The sequence below is a fragment of the Condylura cristata genome, unplaced genomic scaffold (assembly GCF_000260355.1).
Source record: "Condylura cristata isolate star-nosed mole 26May11 unplaced genomic scaffold, ConCri1.0 scaffold00013, whole genome shotgun sequence".
In the NCBI taxonomy this organism is placed as follows: Eukaryota; Metazoa; Chordata; class Mammalia; order Eulipotyphla; family Talpidae; genus Condylura; species Condylura cristata.
The window spans coordinates 7,299,524-7,313,944 of NW_004567114.1; the positions used below are offsets into that span (position 1 = coordinate 7,299,524).

At 41.4% G+C, this 14,421-nt stretch overlaps 1 protein-coding gene across 2 annotated transcripts in view; it reads right to left on the reverse strand.

Annotated features, from left to right (window-relative positions):
* Nucleotides 1-265: 265 nt before the first annotated feature.
* The window catches only part of UBR7 (ubiquitin protein ligase E3 component n-recognin 7 (putative)), a 17,450-nt gene continuing 3,294 nt past the window's right edge, over nt 266-14,421 (reverse strand). The window contains exons 3-11 of one of the 2 annotated variants that reach the window (XM_004681600.2): nt 14,324-14,384; nt 13,385-13,480; nt 10,563-10,616; nt 10,200-10,305; nt 8,506-8,714; nt 8,190-8,339; nt 7,537-7,699; nt 6,353-6,414; nt 266-2,459 (exon numbers count right to left, since the gene is read on the reverse strand). In XM_004681600.2, coding sequence (XP_004681657.1) covers nt 2,367-2,459; nt 6,353-6,414; nt 7,537-7,699; nt 8,190-8,339; nt 8,506-8,714; nt 10,200-10,305; nt 10,563-10,616; nt 13,385-13,480; nt 14,324-14,384 — 994 coding nt within the window. In that variant the 3' untranslated portion in view covers nt 266-2,366. Of the gene's footprint in view, nt 2,460-4,127; nt 5,760-6,352; nt 6,415-7,536; nt 7,700-8,189; nt 8,340-8,505; nt 8,715-10,199; nt 10,306-10,562; nt 10,617-13,384; nt 13,481-14,323; nt 14,385-14,421 lie in introns of those variants that run through there. The other variant, XM_012724634.1, reaches the window with a different exon arrangement.

Consider the following 14,421-nt stretch of genomic DNA (forward strand, 5'->3'; position numbering starts at 1 on the left):
AGCTCACTTCTTTGTTCTCCTGTTCATCTAGGATCAGCTGGGGGCTATGAGGTGTTGTAAAGCTGGAGAATGACTAACCTCTACTGGCAGGATCTCTGGTCAGGTCCCATCTCAGTAGCACCAGAGATGCACCAGGACCAGGCCTGATCCCAGTGCAGGAATAACTAATTGGTGAGAGAGATTCATATTGTACTTATTCTCTTATAACCTGCAGAGCAAGACATATTTAAATAGGAGTAAAAACCACCTGTAAGTTGCTCTTTAGAATTGGCTTTATTTAAATTTTACAGAAACCTGATTAGATAGTATGTAATCATAAGTCCAGTAACAAGTCTACAAAAAATGCACATACAATGCCAGAATTCCTTAAAAGCAACTAGTTTTGTTTTGCATAAAACATGCATTAATATCGACTGCCACACATTGGCCAAAATCAGTCTCTACAAGAAGAGATGGTCTAACACAATCAATAAGAAAATGTGTTGTGAACAATAGGTTAAAAAAAGAGGTTTCCTGGTTAACGTGAAAGAAGGAACAGTGCCTTTCATAAAACAAGCCCTTCGGCACAGGGTGCTGAGTGCCTGCAGAGTAATGCCTCCCCTCTGGGGCTGGGTCCTGACCTACCACAAGAAGTAAGGAACTTCCTGGTAGTTTCAGGCCTAAGTTCTCTCCTGAGGCCTGCTCAACCCTGCAGAAGGGGCTAGAGAACCTTGGCTTTGAGACTTCCCAGCAGGGGAAGGTAAACAGCCCTGATGGTGCCTGGGCTTTCTACCTTCCTCTCCAAGGCCTGCTGGGAGAACAAGGCCTTTCCTGCAGCCAAAGCCTTCCAGCTCCACACAGCACTCTTCGCCAGGGTCTGTAATTAAGTTAATGCAGAAAAACAAGAGTTGAACCACTTCTTGAAGGCCTTGACCTCTGCAGGCCTAGAGCGTCACATCCAGGGTTGGGGGCTCTGGTACACGGGTGTGCTGGACATGACGCATCCGGAATGTTAATAAACACTGTGGTCCCAAAGCCTCAAACGCTTAGTCACATGCCTCAGTTAGCCTGTAAAGAAAGCACTCGCTCTGAAAGAGAAAGAGTGATGAGGGCTCTGTGTTGATTAAAGGGCGCTCCACACAGACTGAGGGGCTTTCAAGGTGTCTCACCCACCGAAAGGATGTCCCTTGAAAATGGGGTTTTATACAACATTCCATGAGGTTCTTCAAAAGACAACTCATAGTCATTAGGGAACAGTGGTGGATACTGGGGTTTATGTACATAAAGCTCGTCAATCGTGCAGTTGGGCCTTGTTGGGAATTTCTTCCACAGTCTGCCTCTTCCAAATCAGGGCACCTGTGCCCTGTTCACCCCAAATAAGCCAAGTCAGGAACTTCTTTCTTCAGCATAGTTAAGGGGGGGAAATAATTTATTGAGTTCTAATAACAATTTTATAACAGAACAATATCAAAATAGGCCCATTTTAAATATATGCTTAAGAATATCCCTGATAAGATAAAGAAATCCAGAGGACTTTGTAAACCACCAAGATGTCACAGGGTAGTACCCGGTCTATTTTCTAGGCAGCAGAAGAGGGACTAATGTTTTGTTCTGGCAATTTTCTTCAGGAAGCCCTGTGAGTACTACAGTACTGAAATTCTAAGATTCTAGTGCCAGCAGAACTGTGACTGAAAATCTCACTTTAAATTTGTGAGGGTTGTAACAAAGGTTGGCTTCTTCAACCCTGCCATCAGCTAATCTCCTTGCCTGCGACAGACATCTAAACCAGAAAACCACCAGCCCTGGCCAACTCTGGAGGCCGGGCCACAGGAAATAAGCTCTGAGGGCCTTTTTGAGCTGTGCCCAAACCTCAGAAGGCAGGAATGTGGGAGAAGCAGACCGGGCTTGAGGAAGCTTTGACGCAAGGCACCACGATCATAAGGGTGAGGGGACCTATACAGGTTCTAGCTGACAGGAAGAGAACCTTCTTGAGGCACCACAGAGCAGGGCCTGGAAGACAACATCTCTGTGGCAAAGTAGACACATTTGGGAGTTAAAGAACAAATCATTAGAAAAGAAATTAGTTTACTCTCTCAAAACCCAATCCAATGTCTTAAAACTTAGAGGGAGTAACCCTGGGTAGCCTGGGGGTTGGGGGCTGAAGTCTGTGCAATGAGCTGCATTTAGCTGAGTCAAGGAGGAATGCTGGTCGTGAAATCAGCACAAACATTGTGGCGACTGTAGTTAAGGAGAAAAGGAAGTTCAAGGCTGGAGGAGGAGGAGGCCTCTTGGAAGAGAAGAGGAAATAAGGGACAACTGTGAAATGTGCCTCCTTTATTCTGGAACAAGTGGCACTTGCACGGGCTGGAGAAGGCTCGGACTCTGCTCTAGCTGCAGTAATACTGCATCCCATCCACTCTTCTTCTCTTTTTTGACTGAAATTCTTCGAAGAACTGTTGGATATCCTCTCTCTTAACAACCTGTTACAAAAAGCAAAGGTTAGGAACAGGAATGACAGCACAGAACAGCAGCAGCATCTCCGTATTCACAAAGGCTACTGCTAAGGATCACGGAGCAGCCTGCACCGGGAGACTGGCCTGTCCAGGGTCTTGCCACACTCGGCGAGACATCCTAGGGGTGCAGAGGGCAGGCTCTGCCATCTACCTCGGCTTCCTCATACAGAATGAGATCAAAACGGCGCCCTTCTAGCAGGGTCATTTACAGACCAGGTGATGGTGTAGTTCCTTAAAACACCACCTGGCACAGGGTAGGTTCTCGATAAAGATTAGTGGAAATGGGAAATAGCAGTCAGGTAAGGACTGGAACACAGACGTCTCTAAGACATTGCACGCACCTGTTACTGCAGCTGTCTTCCTGCAATGTCCCTCAGGTCGGGATAAGCACCCACAGAAAACAAAGCCTAAAGTTTTGCTTTGAGATTTGTGCTTCCTTTGTAACCAAAAGCAAAACCAAACAAATAGAACCAAAAAAACCTTTCTGGGCCCTCCCTGGTGGCGCAATGGGTTTTGACACAACCAGCCAGCTGCAACCCCTTCAGTGTGAGTTCGCTCCCCACCCCGGATGTGACCCACATGGCGCGGAAGACCGCTCCTGACCCGCCCACTGCTCCCCTCACCTCTGGCTTATACCTCAGTGCTGTATGCATAAATTAAGTAACAATCTATTTTTAAAAAAGATTTATTTATGCAAACAGAACTGGGGTTCAGGCCAGAGGTGCCAGGGCGGTGAGAGGATTCACTAAAGATGGAGTGGGGAGCAGAACAGGCCGATCAATGAAGTACGCTGCTGAGGGGAGTAGCGGGCAGGTCAGGAGAGGTCTGCCACGCCATGTGGGTCACCTCCGAGGTAGGGATCGAACCTGCACTGAAGCGGCTGCGCTGGCTTGCAGTGCTCTAAACCGTTATGCCACCAGGTAGGGCCAAATAAATAAATATTTAAAAAAACAAACAAAAAGCACCTTTCTAATAGCAAAATTAATGATGTTTGCTATATAAACAGAAAACAATTGTTAAAAACTAGTTTTTGTTTTTTCTTTTTTAAGATTTTTGCTATATAAACACTACTTTTAACAATGGGAATGTCCACTTTAGACTATAAAAGTAAAAAAAATACTCCATTTTGTTGGGAAAAGGCTTGAAGCACCAAGAGTATTTATAATATTAAAAAAAACATTAAAAACAAGAAAATGAAATGATGGAAAAATATAAAAAAGTAAAACTGGGCACCCCTGGAAGGAGTCCCTGCTCATCCAAAGAATGAGTGTGTGCAGCTGATCTGACTTCAAGCTGCCCAGAGGCCATTTCAATTCTTTCTAATTTACTTTTCTTTTTTAAAAACAGATTTATGCATACAAGAGCTGTGGTACAGGCCAGAGGTACCTGCAAGGGTGGGGGGAAAAGATTCCCCAGAGACAGAGCGGGGAGCAGAACAGGTGGATCCACTGAAACGCACTGCTGCGGGGAGCAGCGGGGAGACAGGGAAGATCTGCTGCGCCCTAGGGTCACTCCCTGGCCGGGGATGGAACTTGTCCGCAGTGACTGTGGATTGCTTCACAGTGCCGACTTAACCCCGTGTGCCACTAGGGAGGCCCCTAACTTACTTTAATGACAAATATATGCTACTTATTATGAAAGAATGAGGGTGGGGCAGGGAGGGGGAGAAAGAAAGGACCCGGCTATCCCTGAAGGGGGTGAAGAGAGAAAGCAGAAGGACAAATGAAGCCTCTGGCTCGCTCTCTGCCGGGGTAAGTACTGCAAGAAATGCAAGGCCTCACTAACTTGAGTAACTGTCCTGGGGTGAGATAAGATGCTAAGTAAGCGGCTGAATAAAAGAACTTTGCAATCTGCCAGGACTCTACCAGAGGCCTTAGCTGACAGGCCAGTTTCACAACCAGTGAGGAACTAGTGCCCCCCACCCCCAACAGAGAGAACATGTAGGTGCTAAGACACACCTCCTGGCTCTGCATTGCTGGCTAGTCAGCTTGGAAATTCTGCTGACCATCAGGACACTTGGGAATTTCCAGCAAGAAAGATATGCCCAACTTTGGCTCATAACTGAAAGCCAACAAAAGGAAACTGTCTCTGGCAAGGGTGTTGTGGGAGGAGAGCTAGAAGCAGACTTGAGAGAGCGCAGTCCCTGGCTTCTGGGCCTCCTGAAATGGCCACAGTGCAGAGTAGGAATCCGAGGTCGGGCTGGATGTAGTAGGAAACGATTTTATTTGCTTGTCACAGAAAACTTGTAATTTCTACATTTTATTGTCAGACACAAACAAATGGCAGTTTATCATAGCAGAACACTTAGGATGTGTGTATAAAGATCTAGTTAGCAACGTCAAGGGACAATGATACTTTCTGCCCCCTTACATCATCCCATCAGACATGGAAGCTGAAGAGTGGCTTCCGTGCTAACAAAGGTTCATGCATTGAAAGTCTGAGGACCGTAAATAAAATGGTTTCAAATATGAACGGAAAAGGCAACATAGCTAATGCTTACAGCGCTCATGTGCCATAAAGCTAACAAAGAGCACTGACTGCAGGCTGCACAGCGCAGGGGCGAGAGGCTGTGCTGGCTCCTCTGAAGCTCTCCAGCTCCGCCACGGGGCAGGGGCGGGAAGAGTCGCTGGCACACGTCAGTCTGCTCTACTGGTCTCCAGCTCCCGCTGAGACTTCCGGTGGAAACCACACAGCCTGACTCAGCAACGTGGCTACCTTAAGAAACCAGGTATCTGCAGCTCTGACAGCAGCCAGCACTGTCGCCTTCCCTCAGGAGACTTTGCCCACCAACCACGAACATCACGAACTTAAGAAGCAGCTCAAAGTTTCACAGCAAAGGATCTAAACTCAGCCCAGCTCCCTGCCTGATTCTCCGCCCCAGCTCTTGATTCCTACTCAAACAACCGCACCCGCCAGCTTCCAGGACAGCCTGATTACCTCTCTGGTAGACACACAGGCTCTGTACCTGAGAAGGTATGCTTTGCAACAGAAACATTAACTGTAATTTAAGAGCTGTGGGAAGTAGGAAGATGACTCTCATTCAGATAAGTTTACCACGACGGTGAGGAATTATTTGAAAAATGAGGAAACCATTAAGACTATAAGCTCTGTACAATTCATTTGCAGAGAAGCAGCACTTGGATTGTGACCCCAATCCAGACATTCAGGCAGGGAGTTCTTCCCGCATCTGAGAGAAGAAAATGACCCAAAGGCACTTCCTGAGTGTCTGTCAGATCCCTGTCGGACTCCATCTGCACATGTGGTCTGCTACAAAAAAGCAAAACACTCACTTGAGTTCAGGGCAACCTCCGGCCATGAAAAGAAGTTTTGTCTTATAGCTACCTTTGGAAGATGAAGTATTTCAGACATAAAATGAGATTGCCGCAACATATGAAGGGTTTGGAGATACCTGCAAATTTATCTGGGTGACTATTTTAAAGCTTGCCACATCTAGAATCACGTCACCCTAAAAAAGTGCCTTGACCATTTAACTAGCAAGAGGGCTATTTTAACCCCTACTGGACAAAGCTTTCTACTTAAACTCTAGAACCCAGAATACCAGAAAAGGGGTCTGGTTGTAACTGCTTCCTGACCTCTGCCTGAGCCAGGCTGACCGCTGTGTAGTCCAACCCGAACTCCAGTTGCGCCTACAGCTGGGGCTGCCTCTTCCGGCCTAGGGACGAGGACTCCAGCGGGCCAGCCTGTCGGCGTCACCGTTTCTTACTCGGTTCCTTCAGCCCTTCCTCTAGTAAGTGCTCAAGTGTCCAATGTCAGATGCACAAAGACTTTTTTTTAATCAAAGAAAATACTTTCTTCAAACATTTACAGGGCTATGATTAAAAACCTTTAACTCAACCTACCGTGCCTTCATCAGCAAATCTCTTGAGATAGTCTTTAAGTTCAGTCTTCAAATCATTGTATTCTAATTGAAAATAACAAAAAAAGGTACTTAACTTTAGATGGACCATTTGCTTTTAGGAACAAAATATTTCTTTACCACGTTAAGTAAAATTAACAGTTTACAGTTTACATTTTTCTCAGTGAAACCTGTAGAGAAATTTGTCCCCAAGTTCTCCCATAATCCTGCATTGGGACCTCTTTCTAAAATTCTCAAAAATCATGCATATTGTCACTCCCCAAAATATTAAAGAATTAAAAAAAATCCCATTTCTCTGAATTCCAAGACTTTTTATTGTCTTAAAGTATTACACTTTAAAACTTTCATTGAACAGTTTGTTGAGGGCTACAAAAACCTTTTAAATGTAACTTCCATCCTCAAAAAGCTAGTCTGTAAAAGACAAAAGGTATAAATAAAAACCAGAAATGCTCATACCATAAAAGGGGCACATACGTGGCAGTACCCAGAGGAATGGAATGGAAATCATTAAACTAAGTTGGCATGCAGGGGGACGTAAAAGCCTGCAGTTAAAGGTCTGGGGATATTTTCCCCTCTAGTGGTTTCATCTGAAACACCAAAGCAACCTCAAGAACTGTGTCATGACCTCCTTGGTGGCACAAGGGTTGAGGTCACAGCACTATGAAGTTATCTGCAGCCACTGCAGCATGAGTTCGATCCACAGCCAGGGAGGTGACCCACATGGCACAGCAAACCTCTCCTGACCCGCCAGCTGCTCCCGTCAGCAGTGTATTTTTTTCAATCATTCTGCCTGTTCTGCTCCCCACTCTGTCTCTGCTGAATCTTACCATCTCCCACCCCTCTGGCCTTGCATACATAAAGAAATCTTTAAAAAAAAATTGATTTTCTATTATTCTTTACTCAAAGATTTACCCTTAAACACAACTGTACACGTGGTTTCTCAAGCATGTAATTACTCCCAGGCACCTTGACTCAGTGATTACAGCAGCAGCTAGACTCAGAACATGACAATAAGCAAGGGAGCTGAGGCCTACTCTCCCGTTCCAAATTCGAACCTGTGTATGAAATTAAAACAACAGGTACCAGTCGTCTCTCTTACTCAGGTTTTTTAATAGGGAAGGCAATTTCATGAACTTCATGGCCAACATTTCCATGAACATTACTTACCGCAAATCAGTTCCACTTGCTGGACTCTGTCCATGCTGTTGAGAGTATCCATTAAAGGGTCTCTCCTGTCTGCGGCCTCGTCTACCTTGCCCTTGTTTTCATAAGCTACAACTGTGTCATGCTCATCTGTCAGGAACAGCACGTCCAGGTCGCCATACATTTTCTTTAAAAAATAAAACCAGTTTCCCCATTAGAACAGATGTCATACTCAGAAAGTCATGAAAACCATTACAAATTTATTTAATATTTTAGATCAACAGCTGACAAAGCTTTGAGTCTTATAGCACAGCTTGAATGATTTAGTTTTCTTTGCTCAAATCACTTTTAGCAATCTCCAACTTCCCAAAGATACGGTATGTTTATGAAGTCTTTAAAAACCTCCGAGTTCCTGTAAGTTTCAAGCAATTTGTGTTCCTAAACAATTCTGATTAAAAATATATAAAAAATGCTATTTTTCCAATAAAAATATTGCATAATTCTTCATTTCTCTCACAAGCATTGGACTACAAATACCACTTCATCAAATTGCTTAAATGAGAACATTTTAAAGTTCTCTGCACCCCTAGCATCAGCTTCATAAGTACACTTTTCAGGCCTCTCTGTGTTAGGGAACATAAACAAAACAGCAGCAATGAGTCTCAGCAGGTCCTTACCATACAGTCCTGGCACACACACAGCTTGCTGCGCCAGTTGTAGGGCCAATAGGTGGCAGTGTCTTTCCTTACAATTTGTTTAGCTTTAAGCTCCTGAAGTTTGCAGCTAGATTGCGATTCTGTGTTGACATGCTCATTCTTAAATGATGTCTGAAATAAAATTAAGCTTTGATGTATGTTTTATAAAATAGCACAGTTTTCATAGTTAGATTTTATAAAAGAATTTCAGCAAAGGGGACAATTGAGATCTGATTAATCCAACTGAATTGATTTGCTTAAGTTTTATTTCTTCTTTTTATGGCTCAAACTTTGTTACCTGGAGGTAAGATTCCGAACTAGAACTGGTACATGGTTCGTTAGTCTGCTCTGCTTTAACTTGCTTGACAACATCTTTCCCATGTTCTAGAACATCCTCTTTGAGGGTACTAGCTTGATGAGCTCCATTTTCGGGTTTGGTAACTTCCTGATCACCTGTCCCATCAACATTCAGCACCAACCCATCATCCTCTGCAGGTACTTTGGTGACTGTGGGTTCAATGAAATACACACACACACACACACACACACACACACACACACACACAGACCTATTAGACAATGAAATCACTTCATCTGATTAAAAAACACTTCAGAGGCCCTCCCTGGTGGCACAGCGGGTTAAAGCACAGCACTGAGAAGCTAAAGCCACTTCTGTAAGAGTTCGATCCCCACCTGCCCCGGAGGTGACCACATGGCATGGCAGACCTCTCCTGACCCGCCTACTGCTCCCCTCAGCAGTGTACTTCATCCATTGCCTGTTCTGCTCCCCACTCTGACCCTGGTGAATCCTCTCGACCTCCGCATCTCTGGCCTGTACCCCATGCACAAATAAATAAATCTTAAAAAAAAAAAAAAAACAAAAACAACACTTCATAATCTAGAAAAAGGTAAAAGTCAATCTTAGTCCTTGGAGTAATAAAAAGGTAACATCAATGATGTTTTAGGTTATACCTGCTTAAATCAAAGAGTCCAAATAATTGAATAGTTTATGTAAAAAAAAATCAATTGTTGTGTAAGCACTTTATATGTAAAGGAGAAAAAAAACTGTAGATGTTGAAAAGACATGAAATAACTCACAAGATGGTAGGAAGAGATTCATCTGAAAAGACGGGTAGAATGGTAGTTCTGAAGAAACAACCAATCTTTTTTTTTTTTAACAAGAGGAAGAAATCAAAAAGTATGGATGTAGAAGAAGAAATACTGTAGAGAGAGAAGAAAAATGATAAGGGAGCTTATGTTGCAATGATTGTATTTCAATTTAGTAGATGAGGCCACCTATTGTCAGGGAAGGAAATGGAGGAGAAAAGGAATCAACTAAGAAAAACCAACGAATGAGAAATACAGTGGTCCAGTGAAAAGTGGGGATTGTAACTGCAGAAAGTATGAGGGTACACTGAGTTTAAGGACTCTGAGACAAATCAATGGTGTAGGATGAGATCCATAGGTATAGCTACACGGCTTGCGACTGTATAGTGAAATGCTCCCTACTGGTAAAAACAAAATATGAGGCCAGAGAATCAGAGATATGAGTAACTATCACTTTAAAAATGAGTAACATATATTGCATTACCAATAAAATATCTAATGCCTTAAGATCTTTCATTGTTGGTAGTTGTTGTAGGGGGTTAATTTCTTGTGCAGAATAAAAGCACTTGATAAACTGTCCCATCATCCCTCCCCAGTCAAAGCATATCTTACATTTAAGAACAAGTTATTTTGGTTCTTTTCATACAGTCAAAAGAGCCATCCTATAACCTGTCATTCCAACCACACCCTATCAGGCCATTTAAACACAAATTGCTCTTGGTAGTAACCTTTCAACCAATTTATAAGCATGTTATGGAGTAGGAACATATGTTACTCTTTTTTTCTGAACTTAGAGATAAAAATAGTTGCTTAAAATTTTGGACTGAACATACATTTTCACCAGCATGATTTTGTGGCTTGTCAGGTGTCCACAAAGATACCTACCTGCCCATTGTGCAGCATAAGCCCACAAGAAAGAGCAGCGTTTCATGCAAGCCTGACACACCATCTCCTGGAAATCCCCACTCTCAGGGGGAATGGCACCAAGATGCTGTGGATACAGAAATCCGAACATTTTCCTTGTGATCTTCAAGTTAGCCAAAATGCTCATTACTTTATAAACACTGAAACAGTACAATGATCATATCTTTATAGTTAATTTTTAGAAAATAATAGATTTTCCTTATAGTAATAATTTTTATATATGCAAAAGCTACACATTTATAAATATATATAACTAGTGATACATGTAGCTTTTACATATCTCTTCTGAAGGCAGTGACTTTAAAAATCAAAAATTTTCCTTACCCTTCCATGAAACCAATCTTCACAGACTATACATTGGATCATCTCATCTGGAATCTAACATGGAAAAGCATGTTTATTAATGCTATGTGACATAATTATAGAGTCAGTAATGATAAGAGTTATGTGTGTTAATACAGTGAATTTTGTGAGATAAATCTAGCACATATTAGAATTGGATGTTAAATAATTCCCTGTTCATGTTCCTATAGTTAAGGGGTCAGGGAGAAATAATAGCCAGATCAGGAGCCAAAGAAGTTTATTCTGCATGAACAGGTATTGCAGAAGGGTTATGCTAAGATAAACACTTTACAAGCAATTATGAAAGTAAAACTCTTTATGTTGGTTTTTAAGATCTGATTCTCACGAACTTTAGAAATAAGCACTGTATTCTCATTTTATACAGAAACCCAGGCCCAGGGAAATAATGCGAACTGAACAGTGACTGTGACTACTGGGGCTTGACTGTGTCTTGTTGCCAGGTAACGAAAAGCAAATATTACAATCTCTTCCTAATGTGGACAGAAACAGCTTCTCCAATGTAAGTAATTAGATTCTGGTCCTAGGAAGTTTATATACTTACGGGCATAAGACTATTTTTTGGAATGGTTTTCCTTTTATTTGCAGGCTTTCACATCTACGGATACTCCAATGTTTGACATTTCCCTGTTTGTTTTTTTTAAGATTTATTTGTTTTTTGTGTAGAGGTACTGGGGTACAGGCCAGAGGTGCCAGGGTGGAAAGGATTTACCAGACAGTGGAGAGCATAAAAGGCAAATCCACTGAAACACCCTGCTGAGGGGAGCAGAGAAGAGACAGGATGGGTCTGCTGCGCCTGGTGGGTCAGTGCCTTGGCCGGGGATCAGACTCAGTGAGAGCACTGAGACTTACTCCTAGGCCACCAGGGAGGCCCTGTTCCTGTTTTTAAAAGAAAATAAAGCACATATGCATGTGTGTATATATTTACACACACACATATATAGTAGTCTCATTCTTCTGCCTTGCTCAAATTATTATTTTTTGATTCAACAGAAGTTAATGTACCTTACCAATTTTTAAGGTTTTATCTTTGTAATTCAAAGATATCTTAGATTTATTCCTCTATATAATGTGGTTCAATAATTATAGTTCCAAGGCAAACAGAAAGAGGGAAGGAGGCAGAGACCAATTTCTCTAAATATAAAAATCATCCATTCTATTGTAATATACAAATTAATAAGAGGCAAACAAAATCCAATCAAAAACATGGGCCAAAAGATAATTCAGAGAGACGGTGAATACAAATGTCCAATAACCTCATGGAAAGATGTATAACCTTACTTATGATCAGAGAACGGAAAACATTTTTAAGTTAATGTTCTTTATCAGAATGCCAATATTTTAAGATTGGTAATATGTAGGATTAACAAGAATATTGGGGAAAAGGACACTTACATACTGTTGGTAGCTGAACTTTTTCAGTAGATATGATCACAATTTTTTTTTTTTTAATGCATACAAGATCTAGGGTGCAGGTCAGAGGTGCAGAGGGTGAGAGGATTCACCAGAGACAGAGTGGGGCGCAGGAGGACTGAAATACATTGCTAAGGGGAGCAGTGGGCAGAACAGGAGAGGTCTGTCATGCCATGCGGTTCACCTCCCTGGCTAAGGATTGAACTCATGCTGTAGTTCCTGGGGCTAGCTTCACAGTGCTTTGCCTTAACCAGTTGAGTGACCAGAGAGTGCTCATAATCACAATTTTTAATTATAAACATCCTCTGACCCATCAATTCTACCTTGAGATGTCTGTTCTACATAAATGCAGGAGTCTATTGTTATACTGCTGTATAAAGATGGTCTCTGAAGCGTTCTTTAAAATGCTAAAAAGGGCCCCCCCTTGTGGCACAAGGGGTTCACATGCAGCACTATGAAGCTCTCTGCACCGCCACAACATGAGTTTAATCCCTCCCCAGGGATGTGACCCACATCGCACAGCAGGCTCTCCTGACTCGCCTGCTGCTCCCCTCAGCAGTGTGTTTCAGTCCATCTGCCTGTTCTGCTCCCCACTCTGTCTCTGGTGAATCCTCTTACCCCCCTACCTCTGCCCAGTTCTTATATGCATAAATAAATAAACCTTTAAAAAAAGGCACTAAAACATTAGACAATGCCATTGTGCTTTAGAAAAGCATTAAGGTAACTAAATTTAGGGCAGTATCAAATATGGACTGTTTTTCTGTGATCAAAACACAGTGCTTGTATTGTCTGACATGGATATCTGATATACTAATTAAGTGAGAAAAGTTACAAAACTGGATGTAGCAAATTTTCACTTCTCTTAAAATTACAAATTGAAATACATATTCACTCAGTCTTATATATGGGGAGAAAAAGCTCTAAAAATATATACACCAAAAAGTATTAACAGTGGTTATATCTGCGAGATAAGGTTCACTGCAAAAGTGAGGACGAAAAAAAAAAACCTCTTTTTAAATATTGTGTATATGCCTACCTAAAATTTTAAGATTCAGTGTGTACATTCCATTTCTTTCCTTCCAGGAAGGCAAGAAGTTAAAAGGTCAGTTACAAAATTATTCAGGGGAGTAGAACAGGCAGGCAGGCAGGCAAAAAGAGAGGAGGGGGAGGAGCCAACTCTTGGAGAAGGGCGGCCCAGTATTTGATTCTCATCATATAAGAATGAGAAAAAATAACTGGTCCTTACCAACTATAGCTCCAGCTCAGATTCATAAGAGATAAATCTAAACTCCTCTCATAATCCCCAAGTTTCCCTTGAATGACCTCAGAGATCTGGAAATGAGTTCTTGGGTAGGGCCCTCTAACAAGCTCACCTCATCTTCGGGATCAGGATAAGGTCGCTTGCAAGTGCAGTATAATCCAAAAAAGTTGTCATTGTACTTATTGCCAGGGTTTATCTTTGCCTTGTCCTGAAATACATTAATTTCAATTATAGCATGCTCTAATTTTAAGTATGATTTCATGCATCATGAAACTTGTGCACTCAATAAATTTATGCATTAAATATCTTTAGAAGGTGATTTTAAATTCCAAAGGAGAAAGAACAGCAATTCTCTCCTACTAAAGGGATACTTTTTCCAGGATACAGATAAAAAATAAATTTTATTTTTTTTTTGTGAGGAAACCAAGTATATACATTTAAGAAAAGGTGATAAAAGTTAATTATAAGTATTAATTATAAACCCATATATACTGCTATTGGCCCCAAATTTCAAAGGCCCCGCTGTGATAGCCAAAGCCTCCAGGTTATTAGCAGGTAAAGTAGCAGGCAAGAAAGCCATCTCAAAATAACTTTCAAAGGAGGTGCAATTACAACTGAACGATAAAATTACTTATTTCACTAAAAGTAATAATGTAAACATACTTTTTATTAGCCAAAAAGCAATGAAAAACTACATTCATTATTACCAAAAGCAATGAAAAACTACATTCATTATTACCAAGTTGTGTTTATTCAGTATTTAAAATCATACCTTTTGCGTTAAAATCCTCAAAGCATAAGCATAACCAATAATTATTAATTAGAACGAAATCATTTTAAGAACATTTCCCCTAAAGTTGTTATATTAATTACAATCTATAATGTAGGCTCTGAAAAGATTACATAGATTCCCAAAAAGGTAAAAAAAAGGTATACAATTTAATATTGACTTGCCCATTTGTAAACAATAAGGATAAAAATCTCCTTTTGGAAAATAGTTGGCTTTTACCCACTAGAGCAAGGATCAATTTCATTTACAGTGTTTACTTACAGGAAATAATTTGCATTCCATATTTTTAAACTTGCTGTTACCACAATCACAACGAAAATTCCTGAAACAAAGGAGGAAGAATCCATTTTAATTTAATT